Raw genomic sequence first — 27165 nt, 5'->3', positions numbered from 1 at the left:
ATAGGGCTGAGGGGCCAGGGAGAGGTAGCAAAGAGCTCCTTCCCGACCAGACGCCTGAGAGGGGGCCCCTCATTCTCTCCAGGACCCCAGGACAGGAGTCTTAAGGCAGCCCAGAGACCTGGCGCTCAGAGGGGAAGCAAAAACCAAACATAAGACAGAAAACCACGGGCCTTCTGGAGGTTCTGGGAGAGTCCCAAGTGAGAGGGACAGCTGCTCCAAACCAAGTCACCTTTATTAAACGCATCCTGTGTGTGTGTGTGTGTGCATGCACATGTGCGCAAACACATACTTCAGGCCTGGGGCACCACCCCATAGAGCTGGTGGGGAAGTAACTTCTGCTTCTCGTTGCAGCTGTAGATCCAGCGGGGGCGGACGAACACCAGGGAGGGGTTGTCCATCAAGGCCTGCAGCGTGGGGTGGGGTGCATATGGGGACCCGTTGAGCGAGGGGCGTTGGAGGGGAGGCATGGGGGGTTGGGTCCCCCTTTCCCTGCCCCTCTGGGACTCACCTCCTCAAAGCTGGGGTCCCAATCCTGTGCCGTGATCACAAACTGGACTCGGTCGCTCATATAGTCCTCAAGCTCCCTGGTGGGAAAAGAAAAGAGGCAGAGAATTGGCGTCCCCTCTTCTAGCATCCTGCTCCCCAGTGATTCTCAAAGGCTATCCTCTCCATCCCCACTGTGTCCCCAAAGGCTGCCTGTGGACCCCCATCCTCCCACGTGCCAGTCTTGCCCAGTCACAACACCGATAGCTCCCTCATCCCTAATCCTTCAGGTGGGGAGCCTCACTTTGAGCAGGGAAAATTGAGGCGAAGCCGTGCATCCGTGGCTGCCCTGTGCCCATCCTGCAGGGTAGGCCCCTGCTCCATCCTCCCATTGCCTTCCTTCCCACAGCCTCCCACCCCCTCCCCTGGACTCAGCATCCCCTCCCCACCGCTGCCCACCCCTGGAGACTGACCCATTGAAGGCAGTGACATAGCGTCTGAGCTTCCGCCGCTCATCCCCAGGGAACTCCCCATACAGGAAGAAGTGCTTGCCCTGGAAGAAGTCTGCAGGGGAAACGGTGCAAGAGCCAAGTGTGAGACCCCTGGAGTTCCGGACACCAGCTGGAGCCACAGAACCCTTGGAGGCAAGACAGGAGGGCCAGTGAAGTGGCTGCACAGGGGCGTTCACACACACCCAGCAGGGTGACAGCGGTGGTTCTCGGCCAGGCCCATCAGAGCCTTCTGGGAGATTTTTCCCCCCTTTCTTTGCTTTAATGGTAAAAGACACAATTACTATTATTGCAACATATTTCTTACACAAATCTGCAAATTTTTTCTTAAATCACAGGTGGGCTGGAGCCCCTTCATTAGCTGGGCCTGGGGTAGGAACTTCAGAGCCTGCCCCTTCTTCCCGGGCTGGCTCAGGCCTTCTCAACCAGTGCTTTCTCTGGCTTTCTTCCTTCTCTCTCTTTTGACATGACTTTCCAGGCCATCAATTTGCTGATGCCACTTATGGGGCTTTGGAGGATCAAGGGACTTCACTGCCCATCACCCATGAGGAACCAGGGGAAAATGGCTTCTTCCAGTGGCCGCTGAACCTGGCCTCCACTCAGACCCTGTGACTGCCTCCATCTGCGACCAGCAGTGGCTCTGACTCCGGCCCCCATCCCACGCCCCCTGCATCCATGTCTGGGATGACAAACAACAATGCCACCACCACCTAGGTCCCAACAGAGATCACTTCCCAGTCACCTGTGTGGCCGGGCCCCACCCCACACCCACAAAACTGAACCTGGGGGTGGGCTCTGAGCATCTGCAGATTCTAAAAGCCCCCCAGGTGATCGGAGGCCTAGGGAGGGCGAAGCCCTGATGCAGGGCCAGTGAGGCAGGGCCATTCACAGTGGAGTGGAAAGGCAAGCTGGCACTGGATTGTGACAGGGGCAGTCACAGCAGGAAATCAGGAAGGGGACAGAGAGGAAAGTCATAAGAGGATGCCAAAGGGAAGGGAATAGGCCTAAGAGAGCAAAGAGGTGGCAAAGGCAGGTAGTGGGGTTCCGGGGCATCGGGGGACACAAGTCACAGGGGACAGCAGAGATCCCAAGGCTGCTGGGCTTAAGTTACAGCCAAGAACTGAGGGACAAATCCCTCTTCCAGAGGGAGGGAGGGATTTCCTACCTGGGAGTTCAGGAATGGGCAGGTCAGGAGACTCTGAGGGACCCTCGTTGTCTGTGTTCTCATCCGTGGATACTGCATATGGGTCCTCACCGTTCTCCCCCTGGCCAGGCGGCTGCTTTTGATCCCGCTGCTCAGCCACCCTGGAGGAGCCAAGAGGGGTTGGGGAAGAGCATGCAGACCAGATCCCTCTCCACCCAAGGCCAGGGCCACCCTGACCCCCAACCCCCACCCTACCTTCTCAGCTCATCCTCAGTATCCCCAGAATCATCCGCCCCATTGTCCTGGCCTGCGAGTGGAAGTTTAGTCAACGGGAGGGGCCGCCTTGTCTCCTGGGAAAACTGGTAAACCCCCCTCCCAGTCTCACACCCTAGCACAGAAGGAGGCATCCCAACCCCCAGCCTCAATTGCCCTCCAGATCCAGTTACAGAGCCTCTGCCTCCTCCTCCCCCACATCCAGTGTCTGGGATCCAGCCCCTTCTCCCTCAGACTCAGGAGTCTAGGGCCCCAGCCCCTCCTTCCTCAGACCCAGGGGTCCAGGCCCCGAGCCCCTCTTCCCTCAGAGGCAAGAGTCCATTCTCCAGCCCCTCCTCCCTCAGACCCAGGAGGCCAGGCTCCCAGCCCCTCCTCCCTCAGACCCAGGGGTCCAGGCCCCCAGCCCCTCCTCCCTCAGACCCAGGGGTCCAGGCCCCAGCCCCTACTCCCACAGACCCAGGAGTCCAGGCCCCCAGCCCCTCCTCCCTCAGACCCAGGGGTCCAGGTCTCCAGCCTGTCCTCCCTCAGACCCAGGGGTCCAGGCCTCCAGCCACTCCTCCCTCAGAACCAGAGGTCTGGGCCCCCAGCCCCTCCTTCCTCAGACCCAGGGGTCAAGGCCCCCAGCCCCACCTCCCTCAGACTCAGGAGTCCAGGCCCCAGCCCCTCCTCCCACAGATCCAGGGATCCGGGCCCCCAGCCCCTCCTCCCTCAGACCTAGGAGTCCAGGCCCTCAGCCCCCTCCTCCCTCAGACCCAGGAGTCCAGGCCTCCAGCCCCATCTCCCTCAGACCCAGGGGTCTAGGCCCCCAGCCCCTCCTCCCTCCGGCTCTGACCTGACTGCTCCCCATCAGTGTCGGTATCTTCCTGGGGCCCCCGTGAGGCTGGTTTGGTTTCTTCTGGGGCTGCAGGTCTCTTGGGTGAGCTGGGTCCTGCTGCCTGAGGGGGCTTGGTTTTGGTCTGGGGGCGCTGGGGAGGGAGGGTGGGTCAGTAAGAAGGGAAGGAACAGCGTGGGTGTGAGTGTGTTTGGGGTGTGTGCCCGAAGCAGGCAGGAGTGGAGGGTTTGGGGTACCACAACAGACCCACGTCCTCCTCCCACCACACCCTCCCACCCCCAGGCAGGGGGCATCAGACCTTTCGAGGAAGCTTGGGGGCTTCATCCCCGCTGCTGCCGCTGTGAGAGGCCCCCTCGTCCTCGCTGCTGGAGCCGGGCCCTGCCATGAGGTACCTAGGGGAGGAATCGGCCTCAGACAAAGAGCATATCGTGGCCTGTGGGGGAGGTAGGGAGGGTGCTCAGGAAGCAAGAGCCACTAGCATTTACTAAATATTCAGGGTCACGATCGTGGCCGCTCTCCCAGCCTGCCCCTCCTCCCAGCTCCGGAAGGGCCCCAGTGACCCTCAGCCACCCCAGCCACCCACACCAGGGACCTGAGACTCCCTGCCTTCCCCTCCCTCTTGGGGAAGAAATGCCCCATTGCAGAAAGGAAAAAAAATCAAATAATTTTCCCCTTTCAGAATTAAAGTCACTTTTTCATTAGGGGAATGTGTACCAATTAAGGGAAAATTCTCAAAAGCAAATACATTTGTAAATATGTTGACACTATATTCATGGTTCCTTAAGCCGCTGACACTCCGGGAAAAGAATTCTCCTGGTTCCAATAATAACAGCAGCAGCTAACACTTACATGTGACTTCCTATGAGCCAGGCACTGTTCTGAACATGTACAACAAACAGAGTCACTGAGTCCTGGGGTAGGTACTATTTTCAGCCCCATTTTACAGATGAGGAGACTAAGGCCCAGAGAGATTAATCAAGTGGCCCCTAATCACAGGGCAGCAGTATGCGGCAGAAGCAAATGAGCAAGTTGGCTCCCCTCTCATGGTGCGCACGTTAAGACCCTTCTGAGCATCGGAGGGTTGTTTCAAAGCTGTTGAAACGCTCTTCAGGGAAGTCACACTCGCTGTAAAATGGTGGCTCATGGGAAACTCAGAGGATGTAAGTGGAGCCGCTGATTGAGGAATCAGTGGTAGGTTTACTAAGCTTGTTCTTGAAAATGCTTTGAATTAGAAGATTTTCAAAGTCTCAATTTGTGATTCTTGTGAGGAGAGCCATCCCCCGGCGTCGTCCTTCTATCGTCAATTTTTAAAAATATAAAGTGCTTTCCGAATTTTTTTTTTTGTCGAAACCCAGTGGCAAATCCAACACTGTTTGTCTAGTTGCCTTTTCTTCCTTGCACACTTTCACCTCCCAGGCAGACAGTGATCCGAACCCAGTTCCTCTGTCCTTAAAGAAATCCCCATCCTATCCCTCCTTCCACACCCGAGGCCCCAGCCCCCTCTGGGGTCCCCACTTGAAGCCTCCCCTTGACCCTCCACCCCTCACAGCAGAGCCTGGCCCTGCTCCCCTCAAACCTTCTGTGGCTTCCCACTGCTCACAGAAGAAACCCCCTGGAGCCAGATGAGTTTCAGAATTTTGAATTTTTCAGACTTGACAGAGGTAAGTGGCAGGCGTATAGATTGTTACATAACACCCCTGAGTGGAGTATAAGGGAGTGCCCCGTAAATCCAATCCATTAATATTTCTGTAATAAATATGCTGATGCACTTAATGGGATAAATAAAGTCCATAAACAGCCCCACATCAGTTCAGGATGATCGTCCAGCCAAATGAGTTTGTGGTAAACCTAGAAAAGCACTTTTGCTTCCAGAGATGTCTGGATTCCCACATGACAGATGAGGGGTCTCTGGAGCTGGACGGAGCGCAGTTCTCAGCTGACCCCACCCGCCTCCCTGACTCCACCTCTCCCCAACTCAGACTGTCTCTGAAATATGCCAGGCACAGGCCCAGTTCTGAACACACTCAGGTCTTGTCTTCTCTCACAGTTCAAGTCTCCCCTCCAATCCATAGGCCTCGGATCTGACCCTGCCCTCAGCTCAAAAGCCTTCCGTGGCTCCTGCTGCCCCCAGCTTCGTTTTCCTGCCACTTCCCGCTCCCACTGCAAGCTGAGCCCCACCTGCCACTCCTCGGGGCACACACCAGGCTGAGCCAACCTCAGCTCCTCCACCCAGCATGCTTTCTGCCTCTCTTCGGCTTGGAAAACCTCCCGTCCTGGAAGACGGCCCACTCCCTGTGGTCTCCCCTTGGGCCTTCCTCCATACTGTTTTATAACAAGTCTGGTCCCCTCATCAAAGTCAGAGGCCTTCAAGGGCAGGACCTGACATCCGGGGGCCCAGCATCGTGCAGCCCAGCCTGGGACCAAGCAGGAGCTTCAGGGGCTTGCTTTGAATGAATCTAAACAGGCCCCAACACTCCATTCTCCCGCCTGAACCTCTGTGCATGCTGTTTGAACAGCCTGCAAAGTTCTTTTCCTCCTCCACCGAGCAGACTTCCCAGAGCCCCTGGAGGGCCCCCCTCCTCTCAGAAGTCAGCTGACTCTGGGCTGGGCTGCAGCGTCCTCTACCGGCAGGCCCCAGTCTGATTTCTCTCCAGATTCCGGCACTGCCCAGCATGGGGATGAGGGGCAGGTTTGGTGTGTGTATGTGTGTGCGTGTGGACACATGTCTACCACACGCGTGCAGTGAGGCCTCACCTCCGGGAGGGCAGCCGCCGACGCATGCGGTGACAGTCCAGCACCCATTCCTTCCGCACGATGCGGCCTCCGAGGCCTAGGACCTGGCTGTACTTGGGGGTGTTGGCAAAGGCACAGCTATGGGGGAGCAGAATGGAGGGTGTCGGTCAGCTGTGATCTAAGGGGTGAAGGGGAAAGAGGAAGACAAGGGAGACAGAGCGAGGGAGAAAGAGACATGAGTGAGAGATAAAGAGACAGATACGGGACAAAGAAACAAGACACAGGGAGACTAAGGGAAAGATAGAAGAATCAGAGAGAAAAAGAGGCAGAGGATAAGAGAGCTGAAGAGACAAGGAGGGAGAGAGAAAGCAAGATGGAGGAGACGGAGAAGCAGTGGGGAGCACGGGAGGAGGGCCCAGGCCTACATGAGGTGGGTGCTGTCTGGGGTCCAGTCCGGCCGATACTTGGCCCCCAGCTCTAGGGCCTTGTCCCGGAGCTCCGAGCGGAAGGGGTTCTGGAAGCCACTCAGCACCACCACCACACCCTGAAGGATCTTCCCCAGCTCCTGTGGGCCAGCTCGGGGTCCCCTGGGCTCGCTGCCTTCTCCTCGGGGATTCCCTGGCACTGCCCCCCGTGCTGCAGCAGGGACTGGGGCGGTGGCTGGGGATCGAGTGGGAGCTGGCACTGGAGAAGCCAAAGAGTAGATTCAGTCAGCACTACTGCAACAAAACCCCAGCCCTCCTCCCTCAGACCCAGAAGTCCATCCCCCAGCCCCTCCTCCCTCAGACCTTGAGCCCAGGCCCCAGCCCCTCCTCCCTCAGACCCAGGGGTCCATCCCCCAGCCCCTCCTCCCTCAGACCCAGGAGTCCATCCCCCAGCCCCTCCTCCCTCAGACCTTGAGCCCAGGCCCCAGCCCCTCCTCCCTCAGACCCAGAAGTCCATCCCCCAGCCCCTCCTCCCTCAGACCTTGAGTCCAGGCCCCCAGCCCCTCCTCCCTCAGACCTTGAGCCCAGGCCCCAGCCCCTCCTCCCTCAGACCCAGGAGTCCATCCCCCAGCCCCTCCTCCCTCAGACCTTGAGTCCAGGCCCCCAGCGCCTCCTCCCCTAGGACATAGAGCACAGGACCCTATTGGAACAAGGAATACAGTTTGCTCACATTTGGGTCTCTTGAGGGCGGGTGGTGAGGGCTGGGCTGATGGTTTGCTGGGGGTCTTTTTTTCTTCTTGGTTCAAATCCAACTTCCTCTTCCCTTTGGGGGACTCCTGAGGCTGGGCAGAGGGATAAGTTGAGCCTTCTAGCCTCTCTCCTCCTCCTCCACCCCACCAGGGTCTGATGATCTCACCTTGGAGGTGCTGCCTACTGCCCTGGAGACTGGAGACACTGAGGAGGCGGCACTGGAGGCCTGCAGTGTAGCAGCTGCATAACTGGGTCCTGCTGGGTCACTGGCTGTGGCTACAGAGGAACAAAGTTGATCCAGGATGAGAGAGATAGGCCCTCAGACCCATCAGCTCCTATCCATGGGACAGAGTGTTGTTCCCAAAATCCTGCAGTGACCCTGAAGTCTGGGCCCCCAGCCCCTCCTCCCTCAGACCCTGGAGTCCGGGCCCCCAGGCCCTCCTCCCTCAGACCCAGGAGTCCGGGCCCCCAGCCCCTCCTCCCTCAGACCCAGGAGTCCGGGCCCCCAGCCCCTACTCCCTCAGACCCAGGAGTCTGGGCCCCCAGCCCCTCCTCCCTCAGACCCTGGAGTCCAGGCCCTTAGCCCCTCCTCCCTCAGACCCAGGAGTCTAGGCCCCAGCCCTATACTCACTCAGGACTCAATGTTCTGCACTCACCTGTGGAAGTCTTATTGTTCCGGCTGAAGAAGAGGGCTCCAGGTCTCAGGGAGGTGGCGCCCTCATCCTCCTCCTTCACGCGGAACTGGCCAAGCTTGGTCACCTTCTAAGGTCCCGCAAGGTCAGTGCAGTGAGGGGGCTGTGAGCAGGCAGGGGTGAAGAGGTAGGGAGAAGGCTCTGGGGGTGGCAGGTCGAGCTTACCTGGGGTGAGGGCTCTGCCTCATCTTTGTCTGGGGGACTGTGAAACCGTACGAAACTCAGGCCATAGGGAGAGTCCTGGGAAAGGAGGGCTGGGAGTCAGGGAGTCTGGCCAAGGACAAAGGCCTGCTCCCCAAGCCCCTTTCACTTAGGGAAACCCCTTTCTGGCTCTTTCCCTCTTATGGACACACATGTCTACGGAGGTGTCCAGATGACAGTGACGATTCTACTAACATCAAGCTGTTATTGAGCCCTAACTCTGGCTCGGGCTCGGCACTAAGCCCTTCCTGTGCATTAGCTCCTCCAGTCTCACAGCAACAGGCAAAGGCTGCTGGGTGTCCAAGCGCATCCATCCCGCGTGCTCCAATTCCTGCCTGTGGAATGGCGGGGGGCGGGGATGCCATGTGCCTCTTTTGGAACACAGAAATGCTCCAGGTTCTTTCCCCCTCCAATAGCTGGATGCAGAGCCATGAGATGGAAGCCAGGGTCCCTGGATGACCGGCTGAACACTCCCAGGGCAGTTCCATGAGTAAGAAGTATACTTCTATCGTGTGTTGTCATGACATACTCAGTGTCACTGTTACCATAGCTTAGCATCCCTAACTTACGCCAACCCTATAAGGATCTGTAAACTGAGGCCAGAAAGGTTAAGTCACCAGCCCAAGGTCACACAGCTGAGAAGTGGTACAGCCAGGTTTTGAACCCAGTCACCTGACTCCAGATCTCGTGATGTTAATTCCCAGGCCCACTCTACCAGACCCCCTAACAAGTCAGCTGCCCCTCCTCCACTTCCCCTCGGAGGTCCTGCAGTTCACCCTCCCTGTACTCCCTTCAGGAAACAACGCCTCCCATTATGGGGGGATCTCAAACCCACTTCGGGGACGGCAGGACCCAGCTTCCTCACAGTCCCATGGGGAGACCAGCTTCCCCATCCTCCCAGCCCTCTGCAACTCAACACTGGCCCCTCAGCTCTCTCCTTGCCCAGGACCAAGGACCCCACGCCCCTAGCTCGCACCCTAGGTACCTTGCTGTAGGGCTGGCTGCAAACAATTTTGACGCGGTCCCAGCGCTTCTCGGCAGCTGCCCGGACCAACTTGTCAGGCCCGAAAATGCGAACGCGGTTGGGGTTTGAGCCACTGCGGCTCTCGGAAGGTGACATGAAAGATGAGGTGACCAGAAGGACCTGGGAGAAGGCACAGTGAATGAGAACCGGGGCTGGCTGGTTTAAATGACACCCCCTAGGGGCTGGGAAGGGGGCAGGGGGCCTGAGTGAGGGCCAGGTAGTCGCCAGATCCAGCTAGCGCTGCGATGTGCCTCAAGGTCTCTAGACTCTTCTCTTGTTTCTGGGCCTCTAGCCAGTCCTCCCCTGACACAGGCCCCAGAGGGAGCCCTCTACTTCCAGATCTGATCGATCGTTTCTCAATTCTTCCAAAGAGTCTCCCTTATCTGGCCAAATGGTGGGCTACACGGCCTCAGGAACCCTCCCAGCAGAGAATATTCACAACGACAGACGCAATGGTCCAACACCTTTGGGAAAAGCACGGCTGAGTCAGCAGAAAGGCCAGGGGCATTATCGGAGGTCATCGGAGGTCGGAACTGAGAGCACAGGATCCAAAGAGGCAGGGAGCTGCACCAGCGGCTGACTGAGTGTCTGTCGGCTAAAGCGCCCCCTCGGATGCTCAGCTCTGGGTTGCCGGGCAGGGACGCTTCAGCTTCTCCTTGTCAGGCTCTGCCAACAGGGGGCGCGGGAGAGGCTGCAAGGCTGGAAGAGGGAGGGCTCTGCTCCTCCTCCCCCTGCTCCTCCTCCCCGACCCGTGAGCAGCACCACCGGGCGCCTGTGCTCCTGCAGAGGCTCCTTCTCCCGGCGGCAGATGAATCCTGTTTGGAGCTTCCCAACTCTTGCAGAACCGGCCTCACTGCACCTCCTTGGGGGCCACCAGCGCCAGCCGCCGAGGGCCCCCTCCTCAGGATCTGAGTTTCAGCTCTCTGGACCCCACCTCCAAGCTTCCAAACAGCTGAGTTTCAATAATTCCAACCCCTTCCTTTTGTTCCCCCACCCCCGGGGTGGTAGCTGCTCCCTGCAGTTCCTTCTTCATCGTGCCTTAGTCTCCTGGCCCCCTCAGTTCAGTACAGTCGCCCCGCGTCCGTGGGCTCGGCATCCGCAGATTCAACCATGCCCGGATCAGAAGGCCTATGATGGGTGCGTCTGCACTGAACACGTAGACTTTTTTTTTCTTGTCGTTATTCCCTAAACAATATGGCATAACAACTTACATAGCATTTACACTGCATGAGTTATTATAAGTAATCTAGAGATGATTTAATGTATACAGGAGAATGTGTATAGCTTATTTGCAAATACTATGCCCACTTTATATAAGGGACTTGAGTATCCACAGGGGTCCTAGAACCAATCCTTGGCAGATACGCAGGGGCAGCTGTACCTAGTTACTAATTCTTTATGTTAAATTCTCTCCATTAAAATAACTGGTGTGGTGTCAGTCTCCTGGTGGGACCCTGGCTGATACAGTGTGTGGCAATGATATTGGTGTTTGCCCTGGTGGCACAGAGCTTGATTTTAAAGGACCCTAGGTGGTGGTGGCAGGGGAAACAGAAGACAAAGCCTGGGCTCCAAGCAAGAAAGAAGAGCATCTCAGAGACTATCACCAAATCATGCAGAGCTGGGCCCCCTCCATGGGCAACACCCTCCATGGGTAAAATGGGAAAATGTGCCTTGTGGAGAGTCACGAGGAGGCCCGAGCTCTGGAGGACAGCAGAGAAAAGATGAAAAATTCTCTCTGGAGAATTCCTAAGGATTTGGAGCAAAAATTCATACTAGCTAACTGCATAGAAAAACTCAAGCGGAACATCTTAAATGGTCCCATGTACACAGTATCACCTGACATCAGGGCGAATCTTCTCTGGAGGAATGTACTTCAAAGCAAGTCCTCAAAGATCCCCCAGAGACACAGTCCCAAAGGACAGACGTTAACAATTAGAAATACACACACACACCCCATGAGGCAGGAGGAAACAGCCATGACTCGGGGTCAGCAGAAACCACAAACTGCAGACTCAGACCCACAGAGGCTGCATAATATTGAAATTATTGAACATACAATATAAAAGTAAGTATGTTTAATAGTTTAAAGAGATAAATGAAGATACTGACAGTATGATGGAACAAATGACAATCAAAACTGACCAGGCCATTTTGAAAAACAGTGGAATAGCTGTACATCCAACACTAAGGGATGAATCATGATTGTCTAAAAACTCAATTCCCTCTGCCAATGGCCGGTCCAAGGATGTGCACGTGAGCCGGTTCTGGCCAATGTGATTTTAAGAGGAAGACTGCTAGGGCTTCTGAAAAGGATTTTCCTTCCTCATTAAAGAGAAACACAGGATGGAAGAGAGCCACTGAATTTCTGCCATTCCATTTCTTCCAATTCCTGCACTGGATGCTACTAAGTGATGGATGGAGCAGCAGCAATCATCCTGTAACCACAAGGGCAAGTCCAAAAGAATCAAGCGATGCCAACCAACCACACTGACTTTGTTAGGCTGCCAGATCCACTCTGGGTCTGCCTAATGCCAGACTTCCCTCCCAAAGAAACAATAAATATTCTTATGCAGTAAGCCAATTTTAGTTGGGTATATCTCTTACTTAGTCTCCTTTCTAACAGACATGCTGTGAAATTTGTGAAATTAGAAAACAAAAGCCTTTTGCTGAGAAAACCAGAACATAACTACATGTCTCTTTGTGCTCAGCTCTGATTATGAAAAAGAAACGACAAAGAAAATTATACAGAAGGGAGGCCATTTCCCTGGCCTTGACTATACTTGTTTATAAAAGGCCTGATTGAGCTGACAAGGGAGCTGACAGGGGAGGTGAATTTATCACCTAGTGACTAAAATGAAGGGGCAACACAAACTCTGGCGGGCAGCTGCTCCCTATATAAGAGGTAGATTTCCTCTGAATACACTCTCCTCCCATTCATCAGAAAAAGAAAATAACTCTAGGTATCAGTCTGTCTTATTACCTAACACTGTCTTTACGGTCCCAGGATTAAGCCTTTATTCTCTAGGCCGTGTTAACCTCGAAAGCTTACGTATCTCCTTTGTAGAATTTGGAGGGGAGAAACAAGAACGTGTTGATTTTGTATAAAATGGTATTAATTATCCCAATATGTGCCTTACGCTTGATTTGTATAGGTGACATCAACGTCGACCAGCCCTGCTCCATCCTTTTTCCTTTTCTTTCTTGGCTCTTCCAGCCCTATCTAGTTTCTGGGTGGAAGTCAAACATTATAAGCCCCAAAGTCTTTAATTCAGTCTTGGCTGGAAATTGTAACAAAAACCCGAGGCTCCAGCAGAAGTTTAATTAAAAACCTTGAACAAACGGGAGACTAACGGCATAGGCATTTTCAGACTTGGTAAAGACAAAGCCCTGAGCAGGCCGTTCCATCTTGCTAGATAGATAAAGGGGTGAATAATAAACCGGATATAATAAAATGTTAGCTAAGAACGCACTTATTCTGCTTTCATCTCTATAAAGTAGAATTTTGATCTGCTTGCTAAGAACAGCAAACTTTTTTTTTTTATAGTCCAAAGACTACTGACTTTGTTAAAGCAATTAAAGAAAGAGGCCATTACAGTGAGTGACTCTAGTGCCTTGGTGACCTATGTAAACAAACCAAAATCTAAGCCAGAGTCAGGGCACTCGAATCCAAGAAAATGAAATGCAAGAACAATTCATCATATACAACCAACTGAAGTTCCCGAATCTGAGAAAACGCAATGCAAGAACAACTATCATAATAGCCAAACAGAACTAGCCCTGATGGCCTAGTGGTTAAAGTTGGGTGCTCACTGCTTCAGCGACCTGGGTTCCCCTGGGTGGAGAACCGCACCATCCGTCTGTCAACTGCCATGATGTGGCAGCGGCTCACACAGAAGAACTAGAACGACTTACAACTAGAATACACAACCATGCACTGGGGCCTTGGGGAGGAAAAAAAAGGGGAAGATTGGCAACAGATGTTAGCTCAGGGCCAATCTTTCCCTGCAAAAAAATAAAAATTAAAAAAATAGATGAATAACTAGATTTTCCCAAATAAGGTAACCACTTAAGCTACAGCCAATTAAATAATTGCTTTGCTTTGCTTCCGTGTCTTCTCCATAAAAACCTCTGCTCTGGCACGCCCACAGGGCATCCCTAACCATTTTCAGCTTGGGCTGCCTGAGTTGAATCATTTGCTCAAGTAAACTCTTTAAAATTTAATGTGCCTCAGTTTACCTTTTTACCACTTATATAACTTTGAGACTAAGAATGTTGAAGGCAAACCTCATTTGTTAAAATGTACCTTGTAGAGCAGAAAAAGCACTTGATAAAACTCAACACAGATTCATGGAGAAAAGCTCTCAACAAAGCAGGTTTAGAAAAGAACATCCTCAACTGACAAAGGACACCTATAAACAAACCTCCAGCTGACATCACATTCAATGGTGAAAGGCTCACCACTTTCCCCTAAGATCAGGAACCAGAGAAGGATGCTTGCCCTCACACTTCTGTTCCACATGGTACTAGACATACCAGTCAGTGTGATAAGATGAGAAAAAGGAAACAAGGCATAAAGATTAGAAAGAAAGAAAACTGTCCTTATGCACAGACAATATGATTGTCTATGTAGAAAATCCCCAGAGAGCTACACAAATCCCAAGGGACTCTCCTACGAGAATTAATAAGTAAATTTAACAAGGTCACAAGATACGAGATCAATATACAAAAATCAACCGTACCTTTATTATGCTATCAACAACTGGAAAAGGAAATTTAAAAAAAATCATTACGATAGCATCAATAATTTAGGCAAGAATCAATAATGGATGCTATAACTAGTGAGAACAAGTTTGAGGAGTAACAAGATATTTACATAGTCTCCAAGTATTTCCCCACATGATACTTGTGAATTACAAAAGGCAAAACAGTACTTTCAGAGCAGAGAACCCTGGCCCACACCACCTAACAAAATGATCCAGGCTAACACCAGTGATGAAGCAAGTCAGAGGCATGTGCCTCATGATCTGATGCACCAAGAACACAACATCGCTTCTGCAGTATTCTGGCCAAAGGTGTATAACATAAATTAATCATGAGGAACCGTCAGACATTTTGTACCATGAGTGACATTTTACGAAATCACTGACCGCTACTCTTCCAAAATGACAACAGCATGAAATACCAAGAAAGTCGCAAGAACTGTACCCACTGAAAGGAAACCAAGGAGATGCGGCAAATCAATGCAATGCATGATTCTGAATTTTCTTTTGCTATAAAGAACATTATTGGGACAACGAAGGAAATCTGAATAAGCTCTGAGATCAGAAGACAGAGTACCATGTCAATGTTAATTTCCTAATTTTGATAATTGTACTGGGGTTAGGTAAGAAAATGTCTCCGTTTTTTGGAAATATCCAGTAGAGTCAGTAGGGATGAAGGGACATCATGTATGGAACTTACCTCCAGTTCATTAAAAAATATGTACATATATGTTACCATTCGGGGAATGTGAGTGAAGAGTATATGGGAATCCTTTGTACTATTTATGCAACTTTTCTGTAGGTCTGAAATAAAGTTATTGACAAGCTGGTTTTGTAATTTATATGGAAATAAATGCAAAGGATCTAGAATAGCCAAGAGAATCTTGACAACCAAAGTCGGAAGTTCAACACAATCTATCAATATTTATTATCAATATTTAAAAAAAATTCTTTTAAGATTTTGGATTTTTTAGGAAGATTAGCCCTGAGCTAACATCTGTTGCCAATCTTTCTCTTTTTTTTTTCTTTTCTCCACAAAGCCCCAGTACATAGTTGTATATTCTAGTTGTAGGTCCTTCCGGTTGTGCTACGTGGGACACCGCCTCAGCATGGCCTGACGAGCACTGCTAGGTCAGCACCCAGGATCCGAATTGGCAAACCCCAACTGAAGTGGAGCTCGAGAACTTAACCACTCAGCCACGGGGCCGGCCCATACTATCAATGTTCATTACTAAGACAGTGTGGTATTGGCATAAAGATAAACATGCATATCAGTGGAATGAAATAGAGAGTACAAAAATAAACCTCCATATATGTGGTCAATTAATTTTCAACAAAAGAACCAAACAATTCAATGGGAAAAGAAAAGTCTTTAAAAAAAAGTATTTTCAAAGAACATAAAAAAAAAAAGGGAAAAAAATGAACCTCATCTGCTACTTCACATAATATGCAAAAATTCATTTGTGATGGATCAGAGATCTAAAGGTAAAAGTTAAAAATATAAAGCTTCTAGAAGAAGACACAGGAGATGGTGGTAGACAGAATAACGGCCCTCCAAAGACGTCTACATCTTGATCCCTAGAACCTGTGAATACGGCAAAAGGGACTTTGAGATTAAGTTAAGGATGTTAAATTGGGAGATTACCCTGCATTATCCAGGTGGGCCCAGTGTAATCACGAGGGTCTTTATAAGAAAGAGAGAGGCGGGAGAGTCAGAGTCAGAGGAAAGACGGTGGAAGCAGATGTTAGAGTAATGTGATGGCTGGCTTTGAAGATGGAGGAAGGGCCACAAGCCTAGACCCACAGGTGGCCTCTAGAAGCTGGGGTAGGTAAGGAAATGGATTCTCCCCCGGAGCCTCAGGAAGGAACCCAGCCCTGCCGACACCATGATTTTAGGCCAGAGACTGATTTTGGACTCCTGACCTCCAGAACTGTAAGACAGTAAATCTGTATTGTTTTTAGCAGGAATTTGCATCTGCAGTAATTTGTTACAACAGCAATAAGAAACTAATACAGGGACTACCATCATTACTTTGGGACAGGCAAATATTTCTTATAGGACACAAAAGGCACTAAGTATTTGTGAAAAAACCTTGATAGATTGGACTTCATCAGCTTCTGCTCATCAAGAGTCCTGCCCAGTGGCATAGTGGTTAAGTTCCTGTGCTTCGCTTCAGCAGCCCGGGTTCACGGGTTGGGATCCCCGGCGTGAACCTGAACACTACTCATCAAGCCATGCTGTGGCAGCATCCCACATACAGAAAATAGAGAGGAACATTGGTACAGATGTTGGCTCAGCAACAATCTTCCTCAAGCAAAAAGAGGAAGATTAGCAACAGATGTTAGCTCAGGGCCAATCTTCATCACCAAAAAACCAAAACAAAACAAAAAACAAACAAACAAGCCAAAAAGAGCACTGTTTAAGATAATCAAAAGGCAAGTCATAGACTGGGGGAAAAATATGCAACAAACATATCTGGGGAAAAAAACTCTGAAAAAAATACATGTTCATGCCCATGACAAAAAGACAAACAACCCAATAAAAAATAAGCAAAAGACTCGAACAGACACTTCATAAAATAAGATAAATGAATGGCCAATAAGTACATGAAAGGTTACATGACGTTCTAACCTTTACTTGTCAAGAAAATGCAAATTAAAGCCATAATAAAATACTACTATGTGCCATTTCAACGGCTGGGGTTTAAAATATTAAAAAGACTGGCAACACCAAGTAAAGGTAATGATATGGAGCCCTAGAACTCTCATATACTGCTGAAGGGAATATGAAATGGTCCAACCACTTTGGAAAACTGTCAATTTCCAATAAGGTTAAAACATATGTCTACCCCAAGACCTCGAAATTCCACTCTTAGATATTTACCCCAAAGAGATCTCCATAAGAAGCTTGTACAAGAATGTTCACAGCAGCTTTATTCGTAATAGTCAAAAAGTGGCAACAGCCCAGATGGCCATCAACAAGAGAACAGATCAACAAACTGGTCTGTGCTTACAGTGGAGCACGACTCAGCACAAAGGGGAACAGCCCCTGACGTATTCACTGCATGGAATCTCAAAGTGAAAGATGCCAGCCACAAAAAAGAGCACAGACTGTAAAACTCCATTGATATGAAATTCTAGGACCAGCCAAACTAGTCTGTGGGGACAGAGGAGAGATGTTGCCTGAGCTGGGGGAGGGAGGAGTGACCGCAAAGGGTCAGGAGGGAACCGTCAGGGAAGCTGGAGTGCTCCATGTCTGCATCTGGGGACAGGGACACAGGTGGATACATTTGTCAAAACTCTGACCTGTGCATTGTTTTGAATGTAAAACATTGGCTCAGTTAAAAACAACTTCTCATCGCAAGAAAAAAACACATCTTGCCGGGGCTGGCAGTGGCCACGTGGTTAAGTTCACGCGCTCTGCTTTGGCGGCCCAGGGTTTCATCGGTTCGGATTCTGGGCATGGACATGGCACCACTCGTCAAGCCACGCTGGGGTGGCGTCCCACATGCCACAACTAGAAGGGCCCACAACTAAAAATATACAACTAGGTACAAGGGGGGCTTTGGGGAGAAAAAGGAAAAAAAACACACCTTGCAGAAACTGGTTTGATCACTTAAAATTGTAAACTCTCTTTGTCACAGTAGGTTTATTTTCTACCCAAAAACATTTCACTGATTAACCAGCTGGATAACTATGATCTTACCAGTCCAGCTCTAACGAATTCAGCCAGTAAAAAAGCACGATGCCGACTTTTTTTAATATTCATAGTAGAGCAAAAGGCATTCCCTCTTGTAAACGTTTGTTGCAAACAGTGACTAACAGAGGCATTCCAAACTGACGTGTGACTCATCCCCGACCCATCCTCGACCCGGCCTGACACCCAGGAGGCCCCCGGGGGCGCCTGGGGCCTGGATCAACGTGGAGCCTATCTCGGATCAGCGTGGGGCCCATCTCAGGGCCCGGCTTACCTCGTAGTCTTGCTCCCCGGCCCCTCCGGCCGAGCTGCCCACCAGCACCTCCACGAAGGCCGAGCCATCATTCCCGATGTCCAGGCTGTGTATCTGCTCCTCCTTCTCCAGCTGCGGGAGAGAGGAAGGCCACTGTCAGGGCCTGCTCTGCCCCTGGGTTCGCTGTGGGACCTCAGGGGTGGGAGGACCCCCATCGGGGCCGCCGTATCTCCTTGTAAGGTCAACTCTGTGACAGTGGGGGCCGGGCCTGAGTGGTACCGCTGTGTCCCCTGCACACAGCACAAGGTGTGGCACAGAGTTGCAGCTCGAAAAGCATTCCCTGAATGAATGCATAAAACCCCTCCAGACTCTGCCGGACCAGCTTGGACCGGCTTATGACGTGCCGCCGTGGAGCACTCCTCGGGAGCACTTGCCAGAGTCATGACTTTATTCAAATAATCATATAGACAGATGGCACATCTGTCCTCCCTCCCCATCACACAGGACTCCATGGAAGCTCCCTGAGGGTAGGGGCCTGGTCTGGTTTTGCTCACCATCGACTCCTGGGTTTGAATTCCAGCTCTGCCACACACTAGCTATATGGCCTTGCCAGCTAACCTCGTGGGGCCTCAGTTTCCTCATCTGTAAAATGGGGACGATCACCAGATCTGATTACCCACATGAATACTGTGGCCACAGGGCCCGGCATGTGGCAGGCACTCTACTGCTGTCAGTCAGGGGCACTGTTAGTCAATGCTCGATAACTACTCGTGGAAAGAAGGAAAGAGCCACCTGCAGGTGGCCTCCCCCCAGGACCTGCCATTCCCTTCTGACACTTAGGGCACAGAAAGCCGTGCAGGGGCAGAAGGCAGTTAGGAACAGCTGAGGCAAGTCTCCCACTTCCCCTGTTGGGGCTTTTATTCAGATCCTAGAATGACAAGTTATTACAACCCTCCAAGGTACCCAGTCCACCACCGACGCTGCCCCGGCCCTGGGACCACATAATGTCCCCATTACGTGCCTGCTCACCTCCCAGTCAGGAGGCCGCGAGACACGGCCTGCACACTGCTACAAACAGGAGCACCCCCTGGTGGGAGGAAGGAGCCTGGGCTTGGGGTAAGGCAAGGCTAGGCTCAGATCCAGCCCTGCCACTTCCAAACTGTGCAACCCTGGGTAAGGTACAACCTCTCTGAGCGGCAGCCTCCTCAGTGTGAAAAGGGAGGGTTGTCATCATAAGCCTCCTTCTGCAGGGGGCTGACACAACGGTAACAACCACAGCAACAACTGCAGCTTGCATCAAAGTGCTCACGATGTGCCAGACGAGTCACATGTGCGTCGGAGTCGTCTCTCCTCGCAACAGCTCTGCGAGGCAGGGCTATTATTATCTCCATTTCACACATGAACGCACGGAGGCAGGAAGCGGTTATGCAACGTCCCCGGGTCACACAGCTGGTGAGCACGGAGCTGGGATGGGAGCCCAGGCAGGCTGCCAGAGCCCAGGTGTGCTGCAGAAAGAGGCGGTGCTGAGGGGAGGCTCTTCTCAAGGCTGTGCTGAGCTGGCCTCCTGGGGACTCCCCTGCCTCCACCACTGCTCCCAGCTCTGAGCCCTGGGCTGGTGTGTGGTGGTGCCCAGTCTGACCTCTCAGCCTCCTGCCACACTGATCGCTCCCCTCCAGCCATGCTGGCCTTCCTTCTTTCCCAAGAATAAGCCAGCTCCTTCCCACTTCAGGGCCTTTGCACCTGCCATCCCCCTACCTAGATCAGTCTTCCCCCAAACCTTCACAGGGCTGCTCCTTCGATCACTCAGGTCTGTGCTCAGTTGTCACCTCTTCAGACCAACCACAGTAGCCTCCCTCACCTCCTCCCAGGTGCTAATCTTGGTCCCTAACCCTGCTTTATTTTCCTTCATTGTCACCACTGGATATTATACAGTTACAGGTGTTATTTGTCTTTGTCTAGCGTCTGTCTCCCCCACTAGACTTCCAAGCGCCATGAGCGCAGGGACAACATTTGGGTCATTCCCTACTGTAGCCCCAACGCCAAGAACAGTGTCCAGTCCTCCCAGGGCTGCTTGCTTACTGCTGTGTGATCCTGGAGCAAATGGTTTCAATTCACTCCTTGGGCCTCAGTTTCCTAACCTGTAAAATGGCGTAAGTAACAACTTCTACCTCATCGAGTTGGGAAGATTCAAATGGGGAATGCACACAAAGGCCCTGGAACAGAGCCCGCCACAGAGCAATGCGCCCCAAGTGGCAGCTGATACTATTATCCCAAAAGGCCTTCAATACTCTCCGCAGTGATGGACACAGATGGACGGGAAGCCCCAGTAACCGTCTGACAAAGGAACAAACGCCCCCTGGGTTGTAACTCTGGCTCTGTGCTCCCTGACCAGTGGCGTTGGCGAGTCACTCGTCTCAGTGTCCCCATCCATCACAAAGGGCTAACATTTTCAGATTCTTTGTGCCAGGCACTTGATGCCCTAGTTTCCTACTGCTGCTGTAACAAACACCACAAGCTCAGCGGCTAAAAACAACACACCTTACAGATCCGGAGGTCAGGAGGCTGACATTTGGTCTCACTGGGCTAAAATCAAGGTGTCGACTGGGCTGCGTTCCTTCTGGAGGTTCTAGGGGAGAAGCTGTTTCCTTGCCTTGTTTCCAGCTTCAGGAGGCCACCTGCATTCCTTGGCTCATGGTCCCTTCCTCCCTCTTCAAAGCCAGCAATGACATCACCACAACCTCTGCTTCCATCGTCACATCTCCTCCTCCGACTCTGACTCCTGCCTCCCTCTTTCCCTTACAAGGACCTTTGAGATTACATTGGGCCCACCTGGGTCAGCCAGGATAACCTCACTGTCTCAAGACCCTTCATCACATCCACAAAGTCCCTTTTGCCATGTAAGGGACCATATTCACAAGTTCTGAGCACTAAGATGTGGACATTTTTTAGGGGCCATTATTCTGTCTACCACACTTGGCTAAGCTCTTCCTGGGCCAGACGTCACTGAACCCTCACAACCACCTTAGGAGGGTCTGTTACCCTCCTGGTTTTACAGATGAGGAAACTGAGGCTCAGACAGGTTAATAAACAGCTCACACATCATACAAAGCAAATGACTGGCAGAGAAATTTGGACCAATTGCCTGACTATAGACTAAAACCCTTTCTCAACTCCCCTATTTCAATCCTTGAGGTATAAATTCAACATCTTTACCTCTCCCACAATATAAGCACAAGGCCCCACCTTTGCCTTGTATATACAGTAGCCCCCGCGGGGGGTACATCCCAAGACCCTCAGTGGATGTCTGACACCATGGATAGTACCAAACCCTATATATGTTTTCCTTTATATCCATACAAAGGATAAAAAGTTTAATTTATAAATTAGGCACAGTAAGATATTAACAACAATAACTAATAATAAAATAGAACAATCACAACAATATACTGCAATAAAAACTACCGTAGATCTTAGCAACTCAGCACACAATTTTTTTCTTTCCTTATTAAGTTGAGAACTTTCGTCTTTTCACTTAAAGGAAGCACTTCATGGCTTCTCTTTGGCATATCTGAGTTGCCAGCATCACTACTCCCGTGCTTTGGGGCCATTATTGAGTAAAACAAGGGTGACTTGAACACAAGCACTGCGATACCATGACAGCCGATCTGATACCCAAGACGGCCACTAAGTGACTGATGGGAGAAGAGCATATACAGTGTGGATACGCTGGACAAAGGAACGATTCACATCCAGGATGGGATGGAGTGGACAGCGCAAGATTTCATCACGCTACTCAGAACAGCGTGAAATTTAAAACTTATGAATGGTTTATTTCCAGAATTTTCCATTTAACATTTTCAGACTGCAGTTGGCCATGGGTAACTGAAACCGAGGAAAGTGAAACCTCGGGTAAGGGAGGACAATTGTAGTATCCATATCTTAAATGACTGATTCGTAGTGCCTATATAACTACTTCTACTTTAAACACATATATATGTTCCCTTGTATCTCTTCTCTTGGATAAATAAAAAATTTCTGATAAAAACATTTATACATGGAAACAACCCAAATGTCCACCAACTTATGAATGGATACACACTGTATGGTATACACACCCATATGACGGAACAGTATTCAGCTGTAAAAAGGAATGAAGTACTGATACATGGTATAGCACGGAGGCACCTCAAAAACATCACGCTAACCTTTAAGCCAGACACAAAAGTCCAGACATTGTATGATCCTATTTATATGAAATGTCCAGAACAGGCAAATCCACAGACAAAAAGTAGACGAGTAGTTGCCAGGGGCGACCTGGGAAGAGAGGAATAAGGAGGGACTGCTTAATGGTTATGGGGTGTCTTTTTTGGGTAATGAAAATGTTCTGAATTGAATAGTGCTGATGATCACAGAACATTATCAATATACTAAAAACCACTGAACTGTACCCTTTAAATGGTTAATACGGTGAATTTTATCTCAAAAAAGAAGTGAGTGTTCTGTAAACGTCAGCTGTGAAGAGAAGGGCTTAGGCACAAGATGACTATCACCTGTGGCCCGGGTCTGTGTGCACCTTTCTCAGGAAGACACGGTTCATGACAGCGAAACAAACGGGACTCGGAAGGCTAGCAAAGTTCCTGGGAGACATCTTGTTACAAAATTGTTCCACATCCACGAAAGGCAGTATGACACACCGTTTCAAAGAATAAGGAAGAACTTTATGCAATGACAGTGGATCAGTAAGATATATTGTTATTTGAAAAGAAGCAAAGGGAAGAATAGTGTATATACTATGTACTTTAAAAGGAGTGGTGAGGGGGATGGATATGCTTATATGTGTACAGAGTGACCCGGGAGGGCCACCCGAGAAACCACTAACAGTGCCTGACTCAGGAGAGAAGAACTGGGTAGCAGGAGTCGGAGGAGGGAGCAGGAGAGGATGGGGGCAGGTGGAAGGGGATATTCTTTGTGCCTTTCGAATTTTGCACCCTATGCATGTAATACCCATTCAAAAAGTAAAGTCAATAAAACAACGTTTTTTTCCCACAATGGAATACTATAGAAATAGAATGAACCAACAACACCAATGAAACTAACATGATGTTGAGTGACAGCAGCCAGACACAAAAGCATATTCTGCATGATTCCATTTACATAAAATTCAAAACCAGGCAAAACAAATCTATGCTGTTAAAAATCAGGATCGTGGTTACCCTTGTGGGGGTAGTGCCAGGGGGCGCCAGGAGGCTGGGCATGTTCCGTTACTTGATCTGGGTGTGGGGTCCATAGGTTACAGCTGTGAGGATTCACTGAACCGTGCTCTTTGCTGTACACACGTCACACGTCAAAAGAAGGTAAAAACAAATTTAAAACACCACGATGGCAGACTGAGTGATTAGAAAACCACCGAAAAATAAAAACAAAACATTTGTCACCGTGCTGTTGAACGTTTCTTCTAAAGAACACACCTCCAGTGGGGCACCAGAGTTACACCTGGACCACGTCCCAGCCCTCCCCTCCGGCCCAGGAGCGGTTGGCAAAGAGGCTGGAACTCCCCTCCTGGGAGCAGGTGACAAGTTGGCGACAGAGCCTCCTGTGGCTAGCACAAACAAAAAAGGTGTGTGGGGCTGTCACAAGTAGAGGGCTGAACCCTATATAGTAACATCCGGATGTGGTGTAATATTGTTTGCAGGAGAAAATACAGGGTAGCAGGAAAACCCACAGATTAGTCTACATGTCTTGGGGTCTGGAAATTCCTGCCTTATCACTTGCTTGAAAAGAACCAAAATTAGCATTTGGTGAGTCTGGAGTCACCCTGCATATTGGCCAGCGCCAAATGCAACGATGTTTTCCAAAGGGTCTCTAACGTCGGATAAATTAACAATGGCTGCGATGCTGTCTGCTCTTGCACTTGCCCCCTGCAGTTTCTTCTCAGCACAGAAGCCAGAGGATTCCACAAGAACCTGTCAGAGTCTGTTCCTCCTCTGCTCAGCGCCCTTCCGTGGCTCCCATCTGGTCCAGAGTAAAAGCCTAAGTCTTTACAATGGTTTTCAGGCCCTAAGTGTGTTGGGGGCCCTCCACCGCCACCCCATTATGTCACCTCCTACCTCTCTCCCCCTGGCTGACTCCATGCCACCCACACTGGCCTCCCTGCTGTTCCTCCAGCACGCCAGGCACCAGCTCGTCCTGGAGTCTGTGTTTCTGCCCCAGGTATCTGCATAGCTCACTCTGCAAAAATGTCACTTTGAGGAGGCCTTCTTAGATCCCTATTTAAATAAAAACCTCTTGTCACTGCCTGCTCCCCCAGCTGAGGCATTCCCCATTCCTCTTGCCTGTTTAATTTTCCTCCACAGCACTCATCATCTGACGTATGTTACTTACCGATTTGTCAGTCTTTCCCTACTACACGAAAGCTCCACAGCAAGGACATATTTTTGTCCGTCTGTCCACTGCTATATCACCCCAGTGCCCAAAACAGTGCTTGGCCGATAGAAGGCACCTCATAAATAATTATTCAATGAATGAATCTATCCACTCCTGAGTCTACAGGTCCTGTCCCTGTGCTGACAATTTCCACGCCTGTCTCCAGCTTCACGTCTGAGCCCTCACTGCCTCCTGGATGCTGCCCCTTGGATGTCCAAAAGTCACGTCAAACCCGGACACCCCAACCTAATGTGTCAGCTGCAATGTCTCCCTCAGGCTCCCAGGCCAGAGCATGCTGTGTCTTGTTCCCGGCCTCTCTGGCTCCCTCTCTCCATGTGCTGTCTCTTCTGCCTCTGATGTCTCTGTTCCCACTGCAGCGGGGGTACAGAATGGAATGTGATTTTCCTGAGGTTACCCGATCATAAGAGAGCCCAGCAGAATCATCACTCGGTAATAAAAACATGAATCCCTCCCTTTACACAAACACTCACATGTTGACAGAGCACTTGTGCAGACATTATGTCACCGGATTTTCACAACAGCCCTGGGCTTAGACCTCCTTATTCCCAATGGACAGATAGGAAAACAGGTTCAGAGAAATCAAACAATTTGCCTGAGGTCACAGAGTGAGTAAGAGGGAGAGCTGGGGACTTGAATCCAGGTCCCAAGACTAAATCATCAGCAACCTTATATCCCCAGTTTGCAAAATTGGCTCTAGGCAAGTTGCATAACCTCTCTGGGCCTCAGTTTCCTCATCTGTAAAATGGGGATAATAACAGACTGTGGGTCACGGGGTTTTTATGAGGATTCAATGAGTGAATCCACGTGAGGTGTTTAGAATGGTGACTGGCAGTTGTGACGCTGAATAAATGTTAGTTCTCCTTACTATTGCCACGTTAGGGACCTAGGAGATGTTTAAAGTCCTAAAATCATTCAGAAAATCTTGTAGGTCTGAGTATTTTTCTTCGGAAGAGAATCCTCAGCTTCTCTCTAATTCTCAAAGGCTCTGTGACTCAAAACTTTTTCAGAACCACAGGGCAACAGAGAGACCAAGACGATGTTCAGCACACGCATGTAAGCCTGCCCCCCCAACGTCCCTCCCCAAACAGCCCTACGTTCAGAAATAAGGAATACGGCCAAAATCAAGAAAGCCAATGTATGAACACAAAGCAGTGTGACAGAGTGGTTAAGAGCACCAACAATGGGTTCAGGTCTCAGCACCGACATTTATTAATGGCAATAACTTGTGAAGAGTGAGATCACGCGGGCAGGACACCCAGGCCGGCACCTGGCAAAGAGCAGATGCTTAAAACACACTTAGCTCTCTTTTCCCACCGGTTGCTTATCCCTGACAGGAACAGCCTGTCTGGAATTCTGTACCCATCCCCAGTCAAACCACCCTTTCCTCTTTGCTTCCCTCCACCTTCACAGGGCTGTGGGGCAGATCTAGTGAGACCATGGACAAAAGCACTCAGAAAGAGCCTGGCCAGCATGCCAGAAATGGTAGCTTAGACTGGCCACGCCACTTCTCCCCTCCCGATGCTTGTTTCCCCGTCTTTAAAATGAGGTTGACTGGCTCAGACAATCTTCCGAGACACCCTCCAGCCCAGAGCTCAATGACTTTAGAAGGCAGGATAGATGGCAATGATTCACCCTTTCCAGCGGAGGAAACGAGGTCCAGAAAGTAGAAGCAACCTGGGGCCACACACTGGTTCCTATGGTCACCCTTGGCCCAGGCCTTGGATCACCTTTCTCCTCTGCTAAGGGGCACAGTGATCAGACTCCCAGTTTCCAGGTAAGGAAGCTGAGGCTCACAAGGGAAAGTGCCTCAACTCACTGCCAGTTGGCTCAAGAGCAGGGTCTGGGCCCTGGGTCCCCAGACTCCTATTAAGAAGATGGAGAGTGGGGAACAGGATCACCTGGAGCACCACAGAGATGGTCTTCTCGGCGGCCTTGGCTGCCCGCCATTTCCGGTAAGTGTCCGCCTTGAGCAGGTTTTCTGCACAGTGAGTCTGGAGATAAGAGTGGGAACGGGAAAGTTAGGGTACAGAGATGAGGGCTAGGGCCCCAGCCCTCAGATTATTCCTCGGAGTCCTCCCAAGTCCCCTGAGACCCCCCCCCCCCCCCCTCTTTCCCCCCCCCCCCCCCCCCCCCCCCCCACGCCTTGAGTCTCCTACAGCATCTTGCCCTGGAAGGTCGCCTCTGGGCTCTCCAAGGAAGCTCCCCTATTCCTCCTTTTCTCTCCGGAAGTCCCACAGACGCCCAGATGTCCCTCTACTCCATATCTCCTCCAGAATTCCCTAGAGCCCCCTGGAAATTCCCCCGTGACCCTTCTCAGACTTCCATGAAGTTCCCTTTTACGCTCCAAAACTTCTTATAGAGCGCCCCCGCAAGAATTCCCTTACGTCATCCAACCTCCCCCACGCCAGTCCCTCACCGAGTCCTGGCTACTGCAGGACACCACATGGCGGAGGCGGATCTCCGGCATGTCAACGTCGTGGGCTCCGCCAGGACCGAAGGATGAAGTAGGGTCGGGGTTTGGGGGGCGGGGAGCCGCCGCTCCCTGCGCGGGCTTAAGTGCGCAAGCGCGCGAGGCTTGGGCCTTTCAAACCGCGGCGCGCCCGCGCTCGCGTCGACAACGCGCAGGCCCAGTCGCGCCTCTCCGGAGCAAGGCGCCGAGTCCCCTAGCAACCGGCGTTTCCTCTAGCCCCGCCTCTCATTGGCCCCGCCACTCTCTAGCCCCGCTCCCGGTGACGTAAACACCCTGCTTTCTGGGCGCCTAGCAACAGGAGCGGCCCCCCACGATTGGGCCCTAGAAAAAATTCGCCATTCTCATTGGACGACGTAGTCACCGCCCAAACCGAAGGCTAGAAAGCAAGAGGACAGCAAACCTGAGTCTTTTCTCTGGGATCCTGGAACCTATGGCAATAGGACCCCCTCCACCGGTTCCTGCGGCTACACTCTTC

General features: G+C 51.1%; 1 protein-coding gene across 1 annotated transcript; it reads right to left on the bottom strand.

Annotated features, from left to right (window-relative positions):
• Positions 1-171: 171 nt before the first annotated feature.
• Positions 172-26793, bottom strand: XRCC1 (X-ray repair cross complementing 1). Its single transcript, XM_046683701.1, has 17 exons — positions 26637-26793; positions 26119-26211; positions 17798-17908; positions 9028-9186; positions 8007-8081; positions 7806-7911; positions 7316-7425; positions 7130-7241; positions 6400-6658; positions 5996-6112; positions 3540-3633; positions 3242-3374; positions 2392-2443; positions 2158-2297; positions 957-1047; positions 509-584; positions 172-404 (listed from the first exon to the last, which is right to left on the bottom strand). Exons 1-17 carry the CDS (start codon positions 26685-26687, stop codon positions 291-293), a joined length of 1893 nt encoding a protein of 630 aa, XP_046539657.1. The 5' UTR covers positions 26688-26793; the 3' UTR covers positions 172-290.
• Positions 26794-27165: the final 372 nt, after the last annotated feature.

The sequence above is a fragment of the Equus quagga genome, chromosome 13 (assembly GCF_021613505.1).
Source record: "Equus quagga isolate Etosha38 chromosome 13, UCLA_HA_Equagga_1.0, whole genome shotgun sequence".
In the NCBI taxonomy this organism is placed as follows: Eukaryota; Metazoa; Chordata; class Mammalia; order Perissodactyla; family Equidae; genus Equus; species Equus quagga.
The sequence above is the reverse complement of the archived record's forward strand: the minus strand, read 5'-3'. Positions and strand labels throughout refer to the sequence as shown.